Source organism: Parambassis ranga, chromosome 20 (genome assembly GCF_900634625.1).
Source record: "Parambassis ranga chromosome 20, fParRan2.1, whole genome shotgun sequence".
Classification (NCBI taxonomy): domain Eukaryota; kingdom Metazoa; phylum Chordata; class Actinopteri; family Ambassidae; genus Parambassis; species Parambassis ranga.
Genome location: NC_041040.1, coordinates 3,744,807 through 3,769,246, shown reverse-complemented (window position 1 = coordinate 3,769,246; position 24,440 = coordinate 3,744,807). Strand labels below are relative to the sequence as shown.

Here is a 24,440-nt window from a genome sequence, read left to right as displayed (position 1 = left end):
GAGGACGGAGCAGCAGGGACCCCGGGTGGTGTAAATAACGTAGGCGATGAGACGCTGATGGATGTTGGGTGAAACCGAACTGTAGCTGAACGTCAGTCAGCATCAGCAGCCGGCGCAGCTCACTGGTGGTTCATCAGGTGTAGCAAAAAGCAAAAAAAAGTTTGCAACTGTGACAAGACATAATACAGAACCACACCAGAGAGAGGCAACAGGCAGGTGTACTGACCGACCCAGTTTATTGATACATGGCTGTCAAAGGTTTCAAGAAGTCAGAGACAGTAGAAGAAAGTTAAATGCTGATTATTAGAGAACACACTGATTAAAGACATCACTGATTGATCCTGTCCTGCTCTGACATCATCACATCTCACACAGTTATTTCCTCGGCTGTTCACCGTATCCCGTCCACCGTGCTCATCAGCTCCTCCACCTGCTGTGAATCTGGGTTTGTGTTCTCGAACAGAACACACCTGTTGCTGCACTTCTCAATGATTTTCTTCTGATCAGCTTGGCACTCCGACAGAAACTCCTGAAAGCTCATCTGCGACTGTTCCAGGTCATTCCCACGGGTGAACAGCAGCACAGTGCGTCTCATCACCTCTTTACCAAAAGCCCTCTCTAGCTTCTTCAGTATGTCTCTCTCTCCGTCTGTGAACCTGCTGACGTGCAGCACCAGGATGTAGACGCAGGGGTCAGACTCACACAGCTGTCTGCACTTTGACACGTGTTTGTTTCTATCTGATGTCTTCATGTCATCATCAAAGATATCTGGAGTATCGATGACACGCACAGGCCTGCCGCCGATCTCTGCCGTCTGCGCCTGACACTCTGTAGTGACTGAAGATGAGCTGGGTCTGGATGTGAAGTGTCTGGATCTGAGGATCGTGTTTCCACTCGCACTCTTTCCAGTCCCCGCCATTCCCAGAAGGACCAGGTTCAGTGTGGGTCCGGCATGCTTTCCTGCATGTAGAACAGAGAGAAGCTTGAAATGATGGGACTTCATATCAACAGCTTTTTTAATGACTGCATCAAAGCACAGACACACACACAGCCGTCACACCGCCTGCCGTGTTAAAACATCAGGATCACACAAGTCTTTGAAGCACAGGTCTCACTTTTTAAACTCTTCGTGTGGTCAGAGACGGAATCTTTGCTAAACCTGCCACCTGAATGAAAAGGCCAAATGAAAGGTTTGTAAGTCTCTAATCATTTTGGTGTCTGGATAAAAAGAACACACACACACACACACACACACACACACAGTGAGAACGTACCTGCAGCCTTTCCCTCTGGTGCTCTCTGTGACTCAGATCTATAATGCAGGAGTAGAAACACAGTAAATATCCACCAAGCTGACTTTTGTCGCCACATTTCTCACTAAATTCACTGGTTTCCTCTGATCTCTCCTTCCACCCTTACCTTGCTGTGTTTGGCCCCTGGTGCTTGTCAGACAGGTTCTGTAGTTCTGTGGGAAGCTGCACCAAGGTGCAGCACCTGAAGGGGTAGGATTGTGTTGTTTGGTTCGAAGGCAGCGCGACAATGATCTCCTCCGTAGGTTTCCCAGTCTTCCTGCTCAGAGCTTCGATCTGCCTCCACACAGCGTCTGATGAAAAGCCTTCTTCCACCACCAGCAAACACACGTCAGGCTGCGGTGTCCTACAGAACAGCTGTTGTATGTCATCCTGTGCTTTTTGCATGTCTGGTGTGTATATGAACTGATATGTATCATTTTCATAAATAGTAGATTTTTTCAGATGGTTCTCCCTGTGTAGGTTAGATAGATCTTTCCCTGTGATGAAGGTTATTAGGGCTTCCTTTAAAGACGTCCCTTCTCCCAGGAGGATGACTGAAATCTTCTCTTCTGTGAACACAGACACTCAATCTTAAAATAAAGTATGTATCATTAAAAATCTCAAATGATCACATGCTATTTTTTCTTTCTCTAAGAACAGAAGGTTATCAGCTGGACTCACTGTGAGACATGGTCCTCAGATCCAGAGCAGACAGGCTGTGTGTGTCTGCAGGCTGTCCGCCTGGTTTATACAGCGCTCTATGCAAATGTGAGAGGCGTGTCCGCTATGTGGCAACACATCAACAACTTCACCGTCACCTTTGTCAGCAGTGATCGCAGACCAAGCTTAGAGGAAGCCGGGCAGTCAGAGGAAGCCAGGCCAGAGGGGCTGAGGACGCCAGAGCACCGCCGAGTGTTTGTTCCTGTCGTACTGTGTCCATAACACATGATGAGGATTATTGTTAGTATCATTACATGTTAAATGACCTGCATTATTTTGTATTAGCCATGAACATGAATCTCATTCTGACTAAAGTCTGATCATTTTTTTATTGTTCATCACACGATGAAGACATCCCGGACTGACGGGTCAATGCTCCAATAATCATATGTAACAATCAATGAAAGGGGGTTGGGTTGTTATCCATTCGGAAATGATGGGTTAAAGTTGAATTATCAGATGCTACAGAGTGAAGGAGCTTTGATCCATAAGAACACATGAAAGCAGCAGAGATGCCACACAGATATGATGCTTTTGTTTGAGGCCTTGAACAAACAGATTAGGTGCGGCATGTTGTGATGACTGAAATGTTGTGAGGTGACAGACACGGTCTTTTCGGAAACGTCGTGATGAACCCAGCTCTGAGGTCTAAACTGGAATGTTGTAGGACGAGAGTGATCAAAAAGCAGACACGTTGAACCCAAAGCATGCCAGACCGGTCTGTGCCAACTGATCTCCAGATACAGATCTGTCCCAACAACAAGTCCGTCCTCACCAGAGGAACAGCAGCATGAGGTCAGTGTTTCAGGCCTTGAAAGCAGAACATGTAAATGTTCTAAAGCTTGTTCCATACTGCATGAGAGCAGAGAGCTCTGTCCATCTTCTCAGGTGGCAGAGAGCAAGAGCAAAGTGCATTATAGAGCACACAACTATATGGGGACACCTAAAGCCACCTGCGGTGGGACCATTAGAGGGCTGTGCATAAAAATTTCAGGTGACTTTAGGTGTCCAAAACATCCTCACATATTTGACCATATGTGTAAGGGTCGCCTCCCGGCGCCTTCGGTTGGGGAGAGGTCTCAATGTGGTTTCGGTCTATGGACTGAACAGCAGTGCAGAGTACCCGACCTTCTTACAGTCTCTGGGAGGGGTGCTGGATGGCGCCCTGACTGGGCATGTTGCTGGGAGACTTCAATGCCCATGTGGGCAACGACAGTAACACCTGGAGAGGCGTGATTGGGAGGAACTCCACCCTGGGTACCTTAAGTCTTTGGACATGGTGGGGCTGTCTTGGCTGACACACCTCTGCAACGTTACGTGGCAATCGGGGGCAGTGCTGCTGGACTGGCAGCCCGGGGTGGTGGTCTTTTTTTTCAAGAAGGGGGACCGGAGCGTGTGCTCCAACTAGACCCTCTGTTAAGGGCAGTCCAGTCCCTGTATGACCGGAGCAGGAGTTTGGTCCACATACCTTTTCCTGGTGCATGTTGGACTCCGGCAGGGCTGCCCTTTGTCACCGGTTCTGCTCATAATTTTTATGGACAGAATTTCTAGGTGCAGCAAGGGGCCAGAGGGGGTCTGGTTCAGGAACCACAGGATTTCATCTCTGCTTTGCAGATGATGTTGTCCAGTTGGCCATGGTTCTCAACTGGAAAAAAAGTGGCTTGTCCTCTCTGGGTGGGAGGAGAGCTCCTGCCCCAAGTGGAGGAGTTTGTGTATCTTGGGGTCTCGTGGTGAAGAAGGAGCTGAGCCGAAAGGCGAAGCTCTCGATTCACCGGTCGTGACCGAAAGAATGAAATCGTGAATACAAGTGGCCAAAATGAGCTTTCTTTGAAGGGTGGCTGGGTGCTCCCTTAGAGATAGGGTGAGAAGCTCGGTCACCCGAGAGGAGTAAGGAGTAAGGAGGGTTGCGATACAGCTAAAGCAACATTAAGAATATAGCTGCAAACAGCAACGAGGTGGCCAAGCAGGAAAGGAGGCTGAAGTAACAGAGTGTAGCTAAGTCCGAGAGATGGTCTTCAGCACTCACAGTAGTCTAAAGGCTGTTCCATACTGCAGGAGAACAGAGAACTTTCTTCTCACACTCGGCGCTCCAAGAACAAAATGACATCATTTTATTCTCTATGGCGGACAAAAGGGTAAACAGCAACAACTTGATTAAAGGCCTGATGGATGCTGAAATTTCCAGACATCCACAGTTCTCCTTGATTTACCACAGAAAGGATATTAAACCTGGTGTGTGCATCGTGCGCTGCAGTGGGAGGGATCTAAGAAGAGTTCTGCACATCCTCTGAAGTACGAAAGATCAGACAGAGCTCTCTGCTCTCATGCAGTATGGAACAAGTTTTAGAACATTTACATGTTCTGCTTTCAAGGCCTGAAACACTGACCTCATGCTGCTGTTCCTCTGGTGAGGACGGACTTGTTGTTGGGACAGATCTGTATCTGGAGATCAGTTGGCACAGACCGGTTTGGCATGCTTTGGGTTCAACGTGTCTGTTTTTTGATCACTCTCGTCCTACAACATTCCAGTTTAGACATGTTCTAGTAAACATGTATTTATGTGTCTTATCAGTCAGAACTGAGAGAATCAAGATTAAACTGAATTGATTCAAAATGCTCCTTGTAGCTGTAAAAGGTTGGGGAGTCATTGATGACAGCACAGGATGCTTTGGATCGAATGAGAGAACGTTCATTTCAGACATTTGAGACTTGGGAAAAAAATGACTTGTGGAAAAACTCTGCTAAATCTGCAGAGAAGCGGCGTGGTGTTTGTAGGAGTGCTGTTCTGACTGTAGCCTGTCAGTGGGTGTGTCAGCATGGGAGAGTATAAAGAGAGAGAGCCTTCACTCTTCTGTCACCTCTGTAGAGACGAGCGTACTGAGGAACAATGGCATCAGGTAAAACATGAACTGCTGTGATACATGTTAGGCCAGGAAGGGGTTCTTTAGGTGGGTCTCACTGATGGTGTTAATCCTGTTGCAGGTCCAGATCTGAGGATTGTGATGATTGGAAAAACTGGTGTGGGCAAGAGTGCCGTTGGAAACACCATCCTGGGGCAGATTGAATTCACTTCCAGACCCTCTACCAACTCACCAGAGGTGGCGACCTCGGAGGCATGACCATACAGCAGTACGTGCGTGAGGGCAGCCCAGATCTTCGACGAGTCATCCAAAGCTGCGGGAACAGGTTCCACGTCTTCGAAAACAGCAGGAAAGACAGAAACCAAGTGATGGAGCTGATCAGGAAGGTCGACGACATGGTGGCAGGAAATGGAGGAACCTACTACACCGACGCCATGTACCAAGAGGTGGCGGCAGGAAAGAAGGAGGAAGAAGAGTATAGGTTCTTAGCTGCTCTGCTGCAGCGCATCTTCCTGTTTCATTATATTCTTGGAAAAGATTAAAACAAATATCCAAAAGAGAACATTTGGATTCTTAAAGAGCGTTAAGACACACTGTAGAGGTGCAACTGTATCATGACATGACTCAGAGGTGTCTGCTGCCAAAATATCCTACAAGTAATGATTAATTAAGAATGATTGATTAATGCTAATTTAGTATTTTTGATTCTGAACAAAAAAGCCTAACACCAGGATGTGTTCTTTAAATGGACTTAGTTATATTTTACAGCTGCTTATTGTTGTTTATAAGCTGTTTATTAGCATTATTATCTCATGTGTTTAACTGGTCATCATTGAATTTTTGGAAAGATGTACATAAATGTTCTGTTATATATCTTCTTTTAATAACAGTGATTTTATTGTTCATGGGTCAAAGTATCAAACTCTGCTGTACCTCTGATTCCAAATCATAAAAACTACATAAGTTCCCAATAAAGATAAGAACCTCAGCTTCAGCCTCATTCACTAACATGAGCTTTGTGCACAAAATAAGTGCATATATGCAAAATCAGCGTGAGATCCATGAAACCTGTGTGACTCCTCTTTCAGACCACCTGTCCTCCCTGTCTAAAATGTGGACATTGTTGTCCTCAAAGGAGTGTCCTTTGTCTTTGAGGTGGAGGTGAACAGCTGAGTCTTGTCCTGAGGAGGTGGCTCTCCTGTGCTGAGCCATTCTTCTGTGGAGTGGTTGTTTAGTTTCTCCAATGTACAGATCAGAGCATTCCTCACTGCACTGGACTGCATACATCACACTGCTGTGTGTGTCCCTGGGAGTTCTGTCCTTCAGGTGGACCAGTTCCTGTCTACGTTGGGTATTGTTTTAGTGGCTTTGATGTGTGCCTAGGACAAGGTCCAGCCGATCATCTCATCTGTGCCTTTATAAAGTAGGACTGTGGTCATGGTTGAATATTTTAATGAGGGTGAAAGTTTGTCAATTTCATGGCTGTTTAATACACATGCCAAATAATTTACTAAGTAATGATTCTAAAGAATGTTCATTAAATCCATTTTGAATTAATGTGGTTTTCTATCATTCAGTGTGAACACACAGCTCTGGGCCTACACGCTGTCTAATATCCATGGTCACACAAATCTGGGACTCATCAACATTTTCTTACCCGAGTTAGTTCTTAAGTGTGTGAACAAATTCAGCCCACACACACACACACACACAGTGAGGAAGGCCGCCCTCTTCCCTTCGAGGGCATGCAGACCATGCAGACGCTCACCCTGCAGCCTGCCTGCAGAGCGGTGAACAGAGTGGGTGGAGCCGGTGTTAGAGAAATCTTTCCTTGTTTTTATTTATCACACATTTAGAAAATGAACCACACTATACAAATGTCCACCGTTCAGTAATGAAACAGGCCTCCTGCATGAATCCAACCGACCTCAAACCAAAACCGACACATCTCGAGCAGATAAGAAGCATCATGGCCGCCTTCCTCCTCCTCCTCCTCCGGATCAGTCGCAGACTTTAATTACAGGACCGGCATCGGTTCGATCGTTGTGCGGTGGACTGCGTCGGCTGCCCAGTGACTCGACTCGTTACTTTGACTTTGTAATCTTTTTGGTGGTCACTGTGGTGCAGGTAGGCAGTAGCATGCAGAAACCTTTGGATGCGGCTCTCCTCTGATTGGCTGTAGGCTAATTCATTATGTTTGCGCTACGTAAAGAAGGGAGCAGGGTTTGTTTATTCCTCTCAGTCTGTGATCGTTATTTACAATATGACAACAAGGAGGTGAGCGTTCGAGTCGTACAGAGGGGACGGGGGACGGGGGGCAGGCGAGCGTGTAGACGGGGTTTCCCAGTCTCGATGGGAGGGGCGTTCGTTCCTTCATCACTGAAGAGAGAGCAGAAAGTCCTCACCCTCCTCCCTCGTTATGTCGGTTGTCATATCGCGGTGGTCACATGGTTGGCGACTCAACACTCCACAACATGTCCGCCGCTCAGAGAGAGCCACACTTTATTACTCAGACATAAAATTAAAAAAGGGAAGAAGATAACAAATAAAAAATAAAACTGAGGAGAGCCGGCGGGGATGGGGGAGGAGGGGGGAGACGGGGGAGCCGTTCAGGCCAAGTAGCTGTACGTGTCCTTCTCACCGTCCACTCGCTCCAGGTACTCCTTCTCTATCAGGATGTCGATGCATTTCTGTCCGACGGAGGGAGACACATGTCAGAGACACATTTCAAACTTTTTTCCCTTGGACATCAAAAAACAAGATTCACACGTGAGCGTTACCTTGATGACGGGGACTCTGGGTTTGAAGCGGGACGACAGCTGGTTCAGGACCTCAGCCAGGAGCTGCTGGTGCTTCAGGACCTTCCTCATCTTCATGATCCTCACGATGGCAGCCTGCAGGAACAGGAAACACTGTTCAGAGCCGTCTGCTCCGTGGGAGTAATGAATAGAAAGAGAGAACATCTCACCTGGATGAGGAGTTTTCGATCCTCCTCGATGTTCTTGTGAGTGGTCTCCTGCTCCTGTTTCTGCTCCGTCTTCATCGGCACGTTGATGTTCACCCTCAGCTTCTTACTGTGGAGGAGACAACACACCAAGGTCAGTTCTCTTTAGCAGGAACGTTTCTGTACTGTGAGCTGAAGCTGCCGAGTCCTTTCTCACTTCTTGTATCCGAGGAAGAGCTTGATGACGGTGTCGGGTTTGAACTCCACCTCGTCCACGTTGGCGTTCTCGTCCTCCAAAACCTGAGAAGAGTTCAGACCAAATGCTTATCAGAGCACAGTGGCTTTAATCTTCACAGCACTGCTCATACAGACATAGAGCCCAGTAAATAATGAAGGTTTCTTTAGTTTGGGTCAAAATTAGCCAAAACAAAATGTCTGTGGAGCCCTCTAGTGGTCACAACCAGAAAAGCACATGATCCGGACAACCCGGCAGAGGAAAAAAAGATTTCTTTTGACTCACCAGCAGCTTTGATTTTAACAAGATCTGCAGAACCTGAACCAGAATGTCCTGAAAACAAAGCAAAGAGCCGATTAGTAAACACACACCTGCAGAAGAACAAACTGATGCATCAACATGACGACGAGACGTGTGACTCCGGAGCTTTCTAAGCTTACAGTCTTGATCTGTGTGCTGTCGGTGAGCTGCTGGATGGTGTAGCTGTCCTCTGTGTTGTACTGCAGCAGGATGGCCATCTGGAAGGTGGAGGCCTGCAGCGTGTACCTGTCAGAGACCACGGGTTCAGCAGGAAACACTCACTATGCATCATTTTTTTCTATTTACTTCCTTTGGTACACTCTCATCATTTCATCATCCTGGGAGGGACAACAGGTCTTTGCAGTAACACAGCGCCCCCTGGCTGTGAACACACAGACTGCATACCTGTTCTTGAAGCAGTTGGTGACCAGCTCTCCTTTGGACAGGTGATAGAGCCAAGTCAGCTTCCTGCCGCTGTGTCTGCTGGCGTAGAACGCCGTGAAGCGCTGATAGCTCCGCTCCAGCTGAACAGAGAGAGAGAGAGTGTTCAAACTGAGGGCCGAGGACCATCAAGGGACTTCTCAGTGAAGGTTTGGAAGTCCCTGCAAAGTACCCTTGTACACTTTCCCACTTCTTATGCAGCAAATTTTTTTTTTTTAAGTTTCAGGTGCTATTGTGTCAATAAGCTGCTCTGCACAGCAGGACCCGGGTTATTAACATGAGTGAAATTACCTCAGAAGGCAGAGCGAAGGTGCAGGACTGCTGAAAAGGCCAAGACCCAGAGCTCAAAACCTGGATGCTGAAGTCCACTGTCAACAGAAGAGGAGTGGGGGGTTTATGAACTTTCACACTAACAAGCTGCCCGATGGAACAAAAGGCTGAAAATAACAACAAACTGAATATTCTGGCTGGACCTCTCATGTAGCGGTCTCTTCTTTATGAAAAGAGACAACAGTAAACAAACAGACCGATCAGATATCTGATGTGAGAACAATCATTCACCAAGAACGGCTGGATTTACCCCTTCCTAAAGACCACATCCTGTGTGTGTCTGTGTGTGTGTGAGAGTGTGTGTGTGTCCACTCACAGTCCAGAGGCTCGGAGTTAGTCAGGTGTTTCTTGAACTGTTCATTCAGGTCTTTACTGACTCCGATGTCCTGGAACATCCGCTGCAGTTTGGACGTGTACTCAAAGCCGCACGCTTGCTGCAGGAAGAGACGACCAAACCTTCAGCCGGACTGGTTTGTGTGGGACGAGTGTGTGCGGACGCTGAGGGTGTGCGAGTGTGTGTGTGTTTGTGCCTGACCTTGAGTTTGGAGATCATGCTGGCCTCCGCGTCGTCACTGGCGCTGTTCTGGTGGACCAGGCGTTTGGCGAGCATCTTCGCATAGAACTTCTGGAAAACGTCTTTGTCCTCGATGTACTTGAATACAACCATCTAGGAGAAGACGCACACCTTAGTGGGGTTCCGACACTCACAGCACAAAGGTGTGCGTTATGTGCAAACACTGCACCCAACCATTGCTCCGATTTCACCGTTTGATGAATTTAAAAGCGTTTGAACATTTTGAGACGTCACAGTTTTTGTAATTTGCGTTATGTTGGTCTGTCTTACCACTTGGTTGAGTGTGTCCTCCAGCTCGGCCTCCTCTGGGTTTTTGGAGCTGAAGTAAAAACAAACAAACAGGAAGTCATAAGACGTTCCTTTGGTCTATGTAGGTAGAGTAACGCTGGGTTTCCACAGCTTAAAAAAAAACAAGGACTGGATCATCTACCTCTTCTTCAGCAGAGAGTCACAGTATCTGGCCAGCAGCTCGGGGGACTTGCTGGAGGACTGAGCCATCCTGGTGACAGCGTTGTTGTTGATGAAGCGCCCGCACGCCTGTGAAGAGACGGAGCGACCTCGTTAACAGTCTTCAGAGACGTCCACGTGTTCAGTGGAGCAAAGTTAAAATCCCTGACCTTATCGAGCGCCGCTACGAAGCCGGCGTCATTGTTGAAGGCGGACATGACCAAAGCATTGTACTTCTTATGAACGTCCAGGGTGGTCTGGACGTACACTTTGGGGTCCTGAGAGAAACACACACACACCGTTAATCTTCATCACATGACACCTGAACATCGCGGTGGTGTCGGAGGCAGTGTGTACATTGAGCGCGGCCTCTCCGCACTTCTCGATGGCAGCCAGGCCCTGGTTGTGGATGTGAGTCTCCAGAAGTTTCTTCAGTTCCCCCAGACCGTCTGTGATTCGAGAGACCAGGTTGTACATGCGGCCCAGGTCTGAGAAGAGACAGAGGCATGTGACTAAAAACAACACCAGGACTGTTCTGTCTGGACTGTGTGTTACAACCGGTGCAACCGTCTCATAACCGCCCTGTTTTCTACCCGTCTCATCGACCTTATGACTTCTCTGAATTCACATCCCACTGTCTTCTGTACTGCAGTATGACCCTGCGTCTCTTTGTCCTCACCTACGTTGTCCCTGTCTGTCTCTTGGTCTGTCCCTTCTGTTTGTATTTAGTCAACAGACAAAACAAATGAATGCATTGTTAGTATTTTAAGACAATCTTCTCCTTCTCAGATACATTTTTAATTTACATTAACCCTTTGAATTTGAAGTCAGGGAGTAGAACACAGAGTGTGAGTTAATGACGGGCTTCACTTTTGAATATATAGTAAATAGATGTGAGCGTCTCGGGTGTACCTTCATTTTTGTCTGCATCCAGGAGGTTCTGAAACTCCGTGTGGAAGATCTCCAGGTGCTTCTCGATGAGGACCTGCTCGCACTTCCTGGCTAGCTCATCCTGGGTGGATTCATGGAGGTAAACCTGCACACGGCGCTGCTCCTCCAGGAGGCGGGCCTCAGCCTGAAACACGCACACAAAAGATGATCAAAAACATGCATACAAGAGCGGACACAGAACTCCGTCCTGCATGTCAGCCATGATCCTGCTGCCCACCTTCTTCATGTACTCTGTGACAGGGTTCTGCTGCAGGAACTCGGTGCTCTCACGTGTGTAAAAGCGTTCTGTGTCAGTGAGGAACTGACATTCAAAGTACTCCTTGTACACAGACAGCGTGGGGCCCTTGGCGAAGGCGTCCTCCTCGTTCAAACCCAGCTCAACTGGAAGAGGAAGAGGAGGCGAATAAGACGAGGGAAAAAGGTGCTAAAAACTACTAATAACTATATTGTACGTTGTGTTCGTACCGTAAGACTGGACGACACCGCTGATCAGCCTGGTGTTGATGGTCTCGCCATTCCTCTCCCTCTCTATCAGCTTCAGGACAGCGTTCGTTACCTGAGAGAAATGGAAGTGAGTTTAGTAAACACACAGATTTAGTAAAAGGACGCTGTCACTTCCATAAAAAGAAACTTCAACACACCTGTTTGTTGAGGGGTCGGAATAAACACTCCCTCCAGGTCACAAGTGCCAGCTGGGAGGAAACGGCAGCGTTTAGGAGTGGAGAGGGAGAAGATTAACAAAGGTCAGTCAGAACTGAAATCTCTTCCCCGGCCTGAGGTTACGTTCACATAACAAACATATTTTGCATGAATTCGATTTCTCCATCCTCATGGTGTCTACTTCAGACTTTATGTCATCTACACCGCCAACAACAGAAAACATGTGACGTTGTGCGGCCACTGCAGGTTGAAGGCGACAGATTCCAGCATGTCCATCCTCTTTTGGATCACATCCAAAGACCCACAACATCAAAAGACCCGAATCTGACTCAAAAAGCAGAAATACCGATGGGACTGGACTCTGCACACAGACCTGAACCCTGCTTGATACTTTAAAAGCAGGACAGGATTCATGTTGTTGGCAAACAGGAGGACCGACCTGTAGCAGGTGCTTATTGTCTCCTGAAAGAGCTCTTACAGGGGGAGGAGCTTGCAGCCGTGAAACACTTGCAGCATAAATGACCTTAAAGCAGTTTAAAGCATCTCTAATCCAGACTCACAGAGTATATCTCATAGATGCCCTTCCGTCCCTCGTCACACTCTCGTCTGACCCAGTGGCGGTTGAGGTATGCACAGATCCCGTTGAGGACCTTACTAGAGAAACGATAGTCCTCCCACTGCTGCGTGTAAAACTTCAACACACACTCGTCCATCAGATCCTCGCCATCCTGGACAAGGAAGCAAACGAGTGTTAGTGACTGTGATGCAGCTAAACTCCTGAGACGTGTGTGTGTGTGTGTTTACCTTGAGCAGGCTGGTCAAATAATTCTTCAGGAACTCTTTGAGTCGCTTGTAGAGCTCCAGGCCTACAAACTGAGCCCCACCGGGTGTGCTGGACTTTTTGGAGGGCTTTGCTGGGGGAACAGAGCCCCTGCCCTGGCTGGACTGGTGGACGCTGGTACAATAGTTATATACATGTCTGGGGAGGGAGGGGTTAAGGAGAAAACACAGGGAGGCCACACATCCCACATCAGCTTCAGAGCTGATCAAGCTGCCTCGCTTCAACCTTCATCAGTATTAAGTGACCAACAATGTGTTAAAAAGGCTTTGAAAGGCAAACGTGTCCCAGATTGTTTACGTCTGAAACCAGTGCTGCTCTGTGTGTGGATGGGCTTACAGCTGTGAGCTTATAGGGCCGGCTGCGTGTCACGCTTCAGGGAAATGATGACAACCTTCAGACCCGGAAAGGTGTGCAGGAGGAAATAAAGGCGTCTAACAGCACAATTTACTCTCCACTCACATCATGCACTGTGTGTGTGCAGTGTTTTAAACAGCATCACAACTAAAACACATACAGTGCTCCCTCGCTATAACGCCGTTCACCTTCTGCTGCCTCACAGTTTCACTGATGTTCTGTGTTCTGATTGGTTGCAGACCATTGTCAATCCATCTCCTGGGTGCTTATATGGTGTTTGTTTATATGGTGTTTTGCTTCCTGTGTCCTGGGCCTGCTGGGGGACCTTTTGTTGTAACACATCACCTGAGCAAACAACTAAAAACCTGGTTTTCTAAAGAGGTAACAAGCTAGTGCCACTGCAACACACACACACAGGCAACTGGTAAATAAATGCCTCGGCCTACTGACCATAGATACTTCCCTTAAATTTGAGGTCACCTTCACCTCATACTTCCATAATCCAGGGATTTATCTAGAATTCTTTATAAAGCCTCCTGCAAAGTTAGAATCCAGTAATCTGTCAGCTCTACAGAAATGTGTGTAAGATGCACACAGCCCCCAAATCTCAGAGGATACGTGTAGAGTTCCATGTAGCGCGACTTGGCCATGCTTTGCCGCGTGTACACCTGCTGGATGCCAGCCCGCAGGTCGTCCCATATCTGGTCCAGGCCTATCTGTTTCAGTCCATGGGGGTTCTGGGTCCGGTTTGACGACATCGTACAGCCCCTTGTCCTCTCCTCTCCCTACCAGTGCCCTCCCGTTCCTGCTCCGGCGAGCGTGCTCTCCCCCCGGCTCCTCTCCTTGTTTGATTTCGGTCCTGACTTGCTCCGCCCTCAGAGTCTGCAGTCCATCTGGCAGCGGTCCCGGCACTTCGCGAAGCTGGTTATCGGCTGTGAGACGGGGTTGCAGTCTCACTACACACGGCTGGGTGGCGCTCTCTGCCACTCCTCCTACAGCAGCTACAGCCAAACTTCACCAGAGGGCCTGTGATGGACACAAAGTAAAACACACTTTGATCAATCATCTTGGATTTAGCTTCATGTTTGCCGCTGAACAAGTATCCACTAAAAACCTGTGTTTGCACAGTGCAGAGCCAATAATGAGCCAGGTAGGTTGTATGGATTTATGCGCAGACAGCTGGCTCTGAGCCGTGCACACGATGCTGACCAGATCCTGACGTCACTCAGCTAATGACAGATTAGTCCACTTCCACCTCCCTGACTTCCTTCATCAGGACTATCGAGGAAGACTTCCTGGACCAATACAAGAAATATACTTCGGTGCAGTGGATAGTTATGCTGCTACAAGAAACACACACATTCAGAAACTATTTACACCTACTTTGGAAGCATTGGAACATAAATCTGAAAACACATGAGGCAAAATCACCTCAACAGTGTCACTGAGGAGACCAGATCATTAAAGATAATGGAGAGGCCAACGCTGTAATTTCATCCCTGCTGACAGGACACAAGGAGAAGGTAAAGGAAGGCCAGGGTGTGCAGCATCAACATGTTTGAAGCCACGGCAACGGACAGAGAATGAGACCTCTCTGCATGACTGAGAATGACTTCATACTCACATCCCAGAACCCTGTAGGTGCATCAAAACAGACAGACCGGAGTGTCTGTTGCTGTGTGAATGCAGCCAAAGAGAGACCAGAGAAGGAGGGTGGATGGGCACAAACTGCTGTGTACATGTAGGCAGTGCTGCTATATTTAGAAGGAGCAGGCATGCAGCGCTGCCCGTCTCTGGCCATTCACAGCTAATAGGGCCAAAGTCTCAGGACGTGACACAGGCGCAGCGGTTCTGTTTACTTCCTGCCGGATGATGGATGAATGAACACTTGACGTCTGAGCGGCCTCGGTCACAAATCCGGCGCTGCTTTTAAAGACGTGGGAAATCTAAATGCTGATAAGTGGGTTTGTAAAGGTGTGTTTGTCATCATGCTGCCTTCGCTGTTTTCTCACAGAGCATGTTTCCTTCTTGTGGTTTCGGGCAGTGGCGATAGAGAAGCAGCGAGGCAGAGGGAAAGCATCCACACAGCAGTACACCCCAAGCACATCAAGCCTCGGATCGGGCCTTCATCAGTCACTTCAATCTGTGTCTTTATGCACCCAACCTCCGTCTACAGCGTCCTCCCCTGCCCCTGCCCCCACCAGCTAACCACAGCAGCAGCAGCAGCAGCCACCGACTACTGACACAACAACACAAGAACCACACTTAGAAGGCCACTATTTAGACTGCGATCCATGTGAGTGAGAGTGCTGTCAGCGGTGAGTCCTGGGTCTATGTCCTGGCCTGTCGTACCTTCTCTGCATGCTATCAGCTGCACGATTCCTCCACATTTGTGCAAAAGGCAGATATAAAGTTAAAGTTAAACCTGTGCCACTTTTTGAGCAAAGTTTTCACTAGATTTTAAAAATGTTATCACAGCGTGAAATGAAACATCTACAAGAGAGCAGAGGTGATCAAATATTTACACAGTTAAATATTCCAACAGTATTCAAGCTAAAATACAACTAATGTTTTCTGATTACAGCCTCTACATTTGTTCCAGCCTTACTCTACACACATCACACTTCTCCGGCTCATTCCTCACCCTCTGCTCCACAGGAGCAGGAGGTCGGCTGCTGTGCTGCCTGACGGACGCCGGGCCTGTCTGCATCTCGGCCCTGTTCCAGCCTCTACCACTCCACTTAAGCGGATCCTCGCTAAACTCAGAAAAAGAGGCAGTTGTACCTGAGGTGCTCTGACAGTTGCCATGGCAACTGGGGCAGACAATACCGCTGAGTAGCCATTGCACTACAGAAGGTAGAGTGTTCTGTCTCCGTCTCCTGTGCCTCTATTCAGCGGCAGTAAGAAAGGTGCCCTTCACAGCCGCACTGGGATCCGATTGCAGATTCCCACACTAGAAAAGGCACTGGGACACCACGGCGTCTGGTCTCTGACCAAACATCAGTCCTGCAGCTCTGTGACCGGCAGTGACAGGATGTGACGGGTTGTTGAGTGCCAACAGTTGTTAGAAAGCTTGTTGTGAAACAGGAATCCCAGTGCCTGGTCGTCAACAGCCCCGCTGCAGCCGCGTTCCGTCTTCATGCACACAGCAGGAAGGCGATAAAGTTCAGAGGTCAGAACTCCTTTCAGGGAACGACTGACCTATATGTGTCTGAGCAACAGCGACTAACCTGTCAACAAAGACGGCAGCGAGGCCGCATCTTAAGATACCATTAGAAAATAAGGATTACTCGCCTCGGTGAAACGCTCCGATTCAAAATGATGCTTTTTCTTGTCTAGATTAAAAAATTGAATAACAAGTGCACGTTCATAGTTTTTTGACAGTTTACAAAACAAACAAACTTGTAGACAGGATTATTCAGCCATGCACTGATCCATAAAGCCTGAACTGGGATCTGTGGCAAACCTGACCTAATTAAACAGATTAGGTCCACATTTAACACAGTTTCACATCACCAGTGGTGAAACACCAGCTCAGGTTGTACTTCAACAGCACTCCCTCCTGTTGTCTTACAGTAATACGATTTCAAACTATGATATTTACCCATTTTAAATTTGTAGCATCAGAAAAGAAGAAGCGATGTAAGTGTCATGTTCTCTCCTTTCAGCTCATTTTTAAATACAAACATCAGTTCTTACCCTGCTGTCAGCAGCAGTGGAACGAAAGTCCCAGAAAAGTTTCAAGCAAGAAGATCTACTGAGCGTAATCTACACTGAGCTGGTTTCTACTCTCCACAATGGAAAAAGTGTTTATTGTGCGTGTAGTCCGGCAGCTATTACAACGACCTGGAAACCTGAGTGGAGAGTGTGAGAAATTTACAGGATGGGAAGGATGTAGGGAGTGGTAGAGAGGGAGAGCGGTGCGCGTGGGAAAAAAAGCTCAGCTCTGTAAATCAGATTAGCCTGGTCGCCGTGTGTCCTGGCCAGACTCAACAACCTAATACCCTACATTTAAAAAAAAAACACAAACAAAGCAAATCACAGCCGAATACACACCATCAATTACTTTCGTTTGCGCTCCTCCCTTTCAGCCATATGAAACACAAACATCAAACTCTGCTGGTACCGTGAAGGAGTAGCAACAAAGCTACACCTGCACCCATCATGTGCCAGGTTAGACAGCGAGGGAGGACATTTCATTAGTGTAAGCAGCTTTTGATTTCTGCTGCTTGGCTCAGCATTCAGAAGAGACTCGCAGCCTTCAGACCGACTGTACAATCACTGCCTCTGCACTGTGTACATACCAACCAGCCAGACCTGGATGGGTCAGGCAGGGTGAGGGGAGATACAAGATGCCGAGATCACGGCGTAAAGTTCCAGCCATGGGCCGACACAGAGCTCTGCAGAGCCACCGGCTGTGGTGAAAACAATGTATGAGACAACGGGGCACAGAGGCTGAAACAAATCAACCTGACTTCATTTTGCACTTTGGGTTGTCTCCACTGCTGTTCAAGACAACTTCTCATCCAATCAAAATTTAGCTTACACCAAGGGCCAAGAGGTCACGCATTGATGCTGGACACTGGACACATGTACGTCTCTACGGCCTGTATGTTGGTTAAACCCTTCACTCTGACGGACAGCACTGTAGCTCACCCTTGAAGTGATTTCTCTGCATGTTTTCATCGAGAAAATGTTGACACGCTGCTGATCTGCTAATAAAGCTGGTCATTTGGTGCTGCTACACACACATCCAGGCTGATTTCAGTTGTGCATGCCAGCATGATGCTTAGGAGAGGAAGAACAAGTCGACTACACCCAGCATGTGAGCGCTTGTGAAGGTGCAGCACACGCTCCATGCTGCATTCTGTGAGCCACCACCTTAAATAGACACTTCCCATCATCACATAAAGTAACGCAACATTCTAATGATGGCATCTTAATGTAAAACACACACCACACCTCCACAACAACAGGCAGCACGTTGAGGTTATTTCACCAGATAGGACAGAGCAGCAATAAGAGATGACACCAGCCGTGTCTTTGTTGTCTTTCACTGTTGAGCAGGACGCCGCCATCTTTAAATATGAAGACTTGGATGTTCTGATTCACTGTAGCCCGTCTTGCACTGTGTGGTCTGTACACTCACACACCACCAGCAGGTCAGGCGGGGTCCAGCAGGTCTACACATTAAACCTCCTGGTCCACATCACAACAACTTCCATCAATCAGTTTTAAACTTCCTTGTACATGTGGCATGTTACGATGTCAACAAAGGCCTGTTCTGTTCTAATCATTTGCAGACGGAGCTACTTCAACACATGGACAGCTGTTTAAATCAATATGAAGTCCAATTTACACAAATCAATATTGGTCCAATAGATCTGAACACTGAACTGACTGACTCAACTTAAAAAGAAAGGTGAGGTCAAGACTTATTTATAAGTTTTCCATCTGTGTTATTGTTCTAAACTTCCTGATCACACAGAACGTGGATCTGACATCACCCTGGTTAAAGTGTGGTGGTTTATATTCATAGATTAGAGACAATGATCTGCTCTTAACGCTTCTATTTCCTTCATACCTCCAGGCCGGGGAACGAGCGGCTTCCCCAGGTGTTCCAGGCTGAGGGAGCCCTGTCAGGTCCACATCTCTCTCCCTCACGCCGAAGCGGAGCGACAGGTAAAGCACAGTAATCCAGCACGTTGTGATCATTTATCAAATACACCTTAAGTTATTCGTTGACGCCTTTTGAAATACACACAATGAGCCACGAAAGGAACCAGACTCAGCTACGCAACACTGCTAGCATTAGCTCCTGAGGCTCGATTAGCCTGTTAGCTTGTATGTAACGTTAGCCTGAACGCTAGGCGGATTAGCTTAAAATCAAGGTACAGCCTCTATTTGGTTCATATGTGATTAAACGTGTAGATACGAGGGTGGTTTTTGGATTATATTTCAGATGAATACAGTCTTTCACCGAGCCAGCCGCAGGGTCCAGGACACACACTTAACAGCCTGGTGTAAAATGGCAGCCTAGCTTCTCAGGCTGCTCAATAATGAGTCAGGAAAACACTTCGCTAACCCCCTTTAGCATTAGCCAGCTAGCTCCCAGCTAGATTGATTGTTAAAAGAAAAAGAGCGCCACCAGTCGTCGTCCACGGCTCCGAAATGTCTTCTTACCATCTTAGGGTCGTCGCTGACACTGTGTAGCCGTCGTATGGGTCGATTTTCGGGCTCTGAGCGTGTCTCCTCCGCCGAGCTCCGTGTGTTTGCTGCCCGTTGCTAACTGCGACCGATCCGCTGCTTCGTTCGCACAAAGATCAGCTCAGCAGCCACCGAATCATGCCGCCTTCAGGTGCCGTGGGAAAAAGGGAGGACAGCAGTCACCCACAAGCATAGAAAGATAGAAACAAGCTCAATAAAATCTTTATTCTGTGTTTGTTAATTGTCTTTTTTTATTTAATTTATAAAGCACAGAACAAAACAACAAGGTCATTACAAAAGTCACGAAGCCTGATATTTATTTTTCCAAAAAAAAAACCGAAAATAAAAGAAATAATTAAATGTTTACAGGACGATTTTAGGATAAAAGTCTTTGATTTAAATGTTCATTACTAATCATTTATTTGATTGATGGTTCAAGATACTCGACGTCAGAAAGTCTTTACGAGTATTCTTGAACGCCGCATTGCGTCACAGAACGGAGTCCTTTAAACAAAAACAAAAGACTACAATCATGGCGACTGCAACTACAAGCTGCCTCAGCGACAGATATTGCAGACCTCCAGCGCATGCGCGTGTGTATGTTCGATCCTCCTAATAATGCATGTGCAGACTGAGGCACGACGCTGACATTTAGCTCTCAGCCTGTTACCCACAGACTTTGAACGCAACACTAGAATCCTCTTCCTGTCACACGTGGTCTGCGCTGACTGTGGTGGGATCCTTCAGCTCTGTGTTCCCAAACTTAACAAGACAAATGTTCCTCAAACACACCACAGTCACACCGTGCCACCCCTGTGCGACCTCAGACCGAGCGCGACCTCTGCTGGCGGAGCAGAGAACGACACGGAGCAGCAGACACTGGAGGACTCTCCTGAATTACTAAACGAGCAAATATATCTGTCTTGTTTGTTTAATGGGGTTTTATTTGTCTACTTCAAGGACTTGTAGAAAATCTGATGATGTTTGAGGACATTTTTATGCAGAGTTTACACATTTCCAACAACCTGTAGTTAGTAAGAACAGAAACTTCAAAGATGACACATCTGACGACACAAAAAAGGAGAATAAATGATCTGAAAGAATCTAAGTCATCCATTATATGGACCTGGATGTTGGAGCTTTGCCATGAGGTGCTAACAGTCTTTTTTTTATAAAACACACGATACAAAAGCTAACATTACACAGACTCTGTTTTTTCCACTGTATCTATAATTTGCATGTTTTATTCAGATTATGTGTGTGAACATGTGATTTTTTTGTGTTGAGCAGCTGCTGCGAGGAGTTGAGCTGCCAGCAGACAGGAGCGGAGCCCGGAGACGCTCAGCTCGTCAGAACGGAGGTTTCCTCCATCACCTGCTTCTTCATCTGAGGTCACACAGAGGAGAAGAAAGGTCAGACGAGCTGTGGAACCACACTGCGGTGACTGAGATGCTGCTTCACCTGTTTTTGTTTCCTCTTGGCCTGCATCATTTCCTGCTGCTGCTTTGACCGTACTTCCTCCAGACTCATGCAGCCGCCTGTTAAACACACACACACGCTCAGAGAAGAAGAGAAACAAACTTCTGGTTTTCTTCGCAGGTCTGTGTGCGTCTCACCAACACTGCTCGGGTTAATGGAGACGTAAGCCATCGCTCTGCTCAGCCGCAGCTCCTCCAGAGCAGCCAGCTCCGCCTCCGCCTCTGCTCGACCAATCAGAAAGCACACGTCAGTTAAAACGGGGAAAACACAGTGACTTGAATCCATCAGTGAAGAGCAGAGACTCACTTCTCTGGATCTCTCGTCTTTTCTTCGGGTTCGGGGGGATGACGGTGAAAGCTTTGTGGCTGAAGCAGAAAAACAACCTGGTTTATATTTTAACTGAAAACAGGACCGACCATAAAACATGAACGCACAATACAAGAAGAAACCAGAAGAGTCTCATTTGTGCTGCTTTGGTGATGAACCCTGGGGGACGCTCGTTCGTCCTCCATGTCTTACACACTCTCCACATGGCCTTCTCAGGTCTGACTGGTTAAAAACAACTGAGAGACACCTTCAAGGAACTGAGCCAAGCTCTGCAGGCGTCCGACAGGCAGAATGCACTTTGTTTCTCCTGTTTATCTGTGAATAATCCGGCCGCCCAGAGCTGCTGTTTCCAGGTGTGCCGCCACACCCAGCTCTCATTTTACAGACGCTCCAGATTTTAGAGGATCTTTGATGGTATTGAAAGTATTTTCCTGTTTATGTCTGAAGACACGCTGTGTTTCTGTGAAGATTCAGACAAGATAAAGCATCTGTGGATCCCACAGGAGGAGCGGGACACACAGAGGTCTCTGCATGCTCCCCCTGTTACTGCCACAATCCTGATGAAGCAGTGTGGAGGACGGACGGATGGATGGATGGATGGATGGATGGATGATGGATGGATGATGGATGGATGGGTGGATGGGTGGATGGATGGATGGATGGATGATGGATGGATGATGGATGGATGGGTGGGTGGATGGATGGATGATGGATGGATGGATGGATGGATGGATGGATGGATGGATTGATGGATGGATGGATGATGGATGGATGGATGGATGATGGATGGATGATGGATGGATGGGTGGATGGATGGATGGATGGATGATGGATGGATGATGGATGGATGGGTGGGTGGATGGATGGATGGATGATGGATGGATGGATGGATTGATGGATGGATGGATGGACGGATGATGGATGGATGGATGGATGGGTGGATGGATGGATGATGGATGGATGGATGGGTGGATGGATGGATGATGGATGGATGGGTGGATGGATGGATGGACGGATGGATGGGTGGATGGATGATGGATGGATGGATGATGGATGGATGGATGGATGGATTGATGGATGGATGGATGGATGGATGGATGGATGGGTGGATGGATGGATGGATGGATGGATGGATGGATGGATGGATGGATGGGTGGATGGATGGATGGGTGGATGGATGGATGATGGATGGATGGGTGGATGGATGGATGGACGGATGGATGATGGATGGATGGATGACGGATGGATGAGTGGATGGATGGATGGATGGATGGATGGATGATGGATGATGGATGGATGGACGGATGGATGGGTGGATGGACGGATGGATGATGGATGAACGGATGGATGGATGGATGTTCCTCCACCTTAAGGTTCTCTTTGAGTGATGACACTGTTGCCCCACAGCCAGATGTTCTCACCTGGGAGACCTGTCTCATGACCTGCTGACCTGCCTTAGCCAATGACAGCTGGGCTTGGGTTAGACACAGACACTGTGAGGGACACTAGGGGGGGCTGTAGGTCTCCCTGCTGATGTCACCAGACCTCCATCCATCTGTGCACCACAGCACTCAGCACATCTCTGGGCACAGTGCAAACACCTGTCTGTGGTATGACATGCAGCCTCATGGCAGAGAGCAACACACGTCTTCACAAAAGTCTTTATGAGACTGTGATCGCCTGCGAACTAAAGGCTGGAGGTGACACGTGACAGAGGTCTGACCTGAGACACTAAAGGGTTAAGGGTCAGGGGCAGAGGAATATTACGAATAGTGAGCAGGCCTGATCCCTGGCAGCTCCTGTTCATGCAAACATCTGTTTATAACCTGGTTTAAAAGGGGAGGCTCCTGCAGCTCGGTCATGCCAGCGGGGGGGTGAACCATGCAGGGATTAACTCACTGCGACAGATGGCCACAGCCAGAAGGAGAGGGACACCACAGGACTACACCTGCTCTGTACAGCAGCTTCACCGCCATGCACACACAGCCGCAGCTGTTTGCACTTTGAACTGAGAGGAAACCACAGAGACAGGAAGGTGAGGGAGGAGCACACAGAGCTGCAGGTCAAACAACACAACGTCCCCCGGCCGCAGCACGAGCACACTTAGAAACCAGAATCACACCACACATCATCAGCTGCAACACCTCTGCACAACCAGGAACACAGAAGCACAGGTGTGATCTTCACATTTTAGATTCTTTTTCAGACCTTAAACACACAGAAGCTACAAACACCTGATCCACGTCTTGTCGTCACTTCCTGTAGTTCTATATTTAAATCTTGGTGTTGTTGACCTGTCACGGAACAAAGCTCGAGCTCACCTCTGACTCGCGCACTTTGCCTCCGCTCTGACCCCACGCGGCTCCCTCTGACCGGGGCACGCGCTCACAGGGTCGACGTGCTTCACGGAGCTCGTGGCCCTCCGGCAGGTGGCTTTGGCGCAGGTGTCGGTGGGTCTCGGAGCGGTGGAGGTGGACCGGGCTCTCCTCTCGCAGGTCGTTCTGGAGGCGCTGCAGGAGCCCTGCGGCCCGGCGGGCTGCCTCTCACACCGGCCCCGCTGCGGACTCCTCGGGCAGCTCGACCCGCGGCTTTTACGCACCGCGGGCGCTCTGAGTTCAGTCTCTGTCCCGTTCGCCTTCCACGGCTTGGTCCTGTCTGTCCTCACCGGCTCCACGGGTTTCTGCTTGATGACTTTGGTCGCTGGCATTTTAACTCAGGACAAAGTTTCCGGCACCGGGTTCTGAAAGAGTACCGTCATCTTCTGCTCTGACAGAGACACCAAACTCAACCTGATGCTGCCCCGTTGCTATGGAGTTTGCCTATAGCAGCTCCAGGGTGAAACTCAAACAGACTGAAGAAGACTTCCTGTTTGATATTTCAAAATAAATAACTTCCACAACTAACCTTCAAAGTCTGTGGTTAAAACAACATGGCGGCACTGTTCAAACACTGAAACCAGCAGATTGCACAGTGGACACGGTAAAATCTGACGTAGTGAATGACGTCAGGTTTGACCTCAAACCGAGATATTCTGTCATTTAACAAAACGTAGTTTTATTCTGAAAGCCGAGTGGGCTGACTTCCGGTATGCTCCTGGCTGCCCGCGTGCAACTTGACGCAGCCGCAGATTAAATAAGTGACGCAGCACCGGGTCTGTTGTCAGTAGGTGTCCGAGGCGCGCGCACAGGTTCAGTCCAAACTCATCCGATTACTGACACGCGACTCCACACAGGTCACATGACCACACGCTGATAAACAGCGACATTAAAGGGTTAATTTACAGAAAATCTTTAAAGGAACTCATAATAATAATAAAAAAATACATAAATAAAGAATTATTTCAAGTAACATTAAAAAAACTAATGAGTTTTTGTGAATGTGCAAAACTCCAAAAAGGGAACAGGCCTATATTTGGATGGATAAGGAGAAAAACACACTCAATAAAATAACACTTTTAAAAATTTAGATTCTTAATAT

General features: G+C 48.0%; 3 protein-coding genes and 1 long non-coding RNA gene across 5 annotated transcripts in view; 2 read left to right on the top strand and 2 right to left on the bottom strand.

Moving 5' to 3' along the window:
* LOC114452823 (NLR family CARD domain-containing protein 3-like) overlaps positions 1-24,440 on the top strand; it is a 1,046,161-nt gene that overhangs the window by 372,588 nt on the left and 649,133 nt on the right. The window lies entirely within an intron of this gene.
* LOC114452841 (cullin-1) lies at positions 7,351-19,295 on the bottom strand. Its single transcript, XM_028432347.1, has 22 exons — positions 19,134-19,295; positions 13,569-13,976; positions 12,560-12,734; positions 12,316-12,483; positions 11,737-11,787; positions 11,561-11,651; positions 11,313-11,476; positions 11,057-11,219; positions 10,502-10,632; positions 10,315-10,422; positions 10,128-10,234; positions 9,968-10,016; positions 9,659-9,790; positions 9,440-9,557; positions 9,085-9,161; positions 8,758-8,876; positions 8,493-8,598; positions 8,338-8,385; positions 8,035-8,117; positions 7,842-7,947; positions 7,654-7,767; positions 7,351-7,563 (listed from the first exon to the last, which is right to left on the bottom strand). Exons 2-22 carry the CDS (start codon positions 13,706-13,708, stop codon positions 7,483-7,485), a joined length of 2,331 nt encoding a protein of 776 aa, XP_028288148.1. The 5' UTR covers positions 13,709-13,976; positions 19,134-19,295; the 3' UTR covers positions 7,351-7,482.
* LOC114452902 (uncharacterized) lies at positions 18,258-21,062 on the top strand. Its single transcript, XR_003672383.1, has 4 exons — positions 18,258-18,372; positions 18,541-18,632; positions 20,448-20,569; positions 20,757-21,062. It is a non-coding gene; the product is annotated as an uncharacterized LOC114452902 (long non-coding RNA).
* On the bottom strand, positions 20,416-23,804 carry LOC114452875 (uncharacterized). Its single transcript, XM_028432398.1, has 5 exons — positions 23,285-23,804; positions 20,943-21,001; positions 20,774-20,857; positions 20,619-20,695; positions 20,416-20,543 (listed from the first exon to the last, which is right to left on the bottom strand). The coding sequence occupies exons 1-5, from the start codon at positions 23,668-23,670 to the stop codon at positions 20,499-20,501; spliced, it is 651 nt and encodes a 216-aa protein (XP_028288199.1). The 5' UTR covers positions 23,671-23,804; the 3' UTR covers positions 20,416-20,498.

What these genes read in the sequence shown, in the direction of transcription:
- LOC114452875 (XM_028432398.1), bottom strand. Translation starts at nt 23,670, where the DNA reads ATGCCAGCGACCAAAGTCATCAAGCAGAAACCCGTGGAGCCGGTGAGG. An exon ending in AAGACGAGAGATCCAGAGAA is followed by an intron (nt 20,858 to 20,942) that starts GTGAGTCTCTGC and finishes TTGGTCGAGCAG; the next exon opens with AGGCGGAGGCGGAGCTGGCT. An exon ending in CATTAACCCGAGCAGTGTTG is followed by an intron (nt 20,696 to 20,773) that starts GTGAGACGCACA and finishes TGTGTTTAACAG; the next exon opens with GCGGCTGCATGAGTCTGGAG.
- LOC114452841 (XM_028432347.1), bottom strand. Translation starts at nt 13,708, where the DNA reads ATGTCGTCAAACCGGACCCAGAACCCCCATGGACTGAAACAGATAGGC. An exon ending in GCATCTATGAGATATACTCT is followed by an intron (nt 11,788 to 12,315) that starts GTGAGTCTGGAT and finishes GTTTCCTCCCAG; the next exon opens with CTGGCACTTGTGACCTGGAG. An exon ending in ACCAACTGCTTCAAGAACAG is followed by an intron (nt 8,599 to 8,757) that starts GTATGCAGTCTG and finishes GGTCTCTGACAG; the next exon opens with GTACACGCTGCAGGCCTCCA.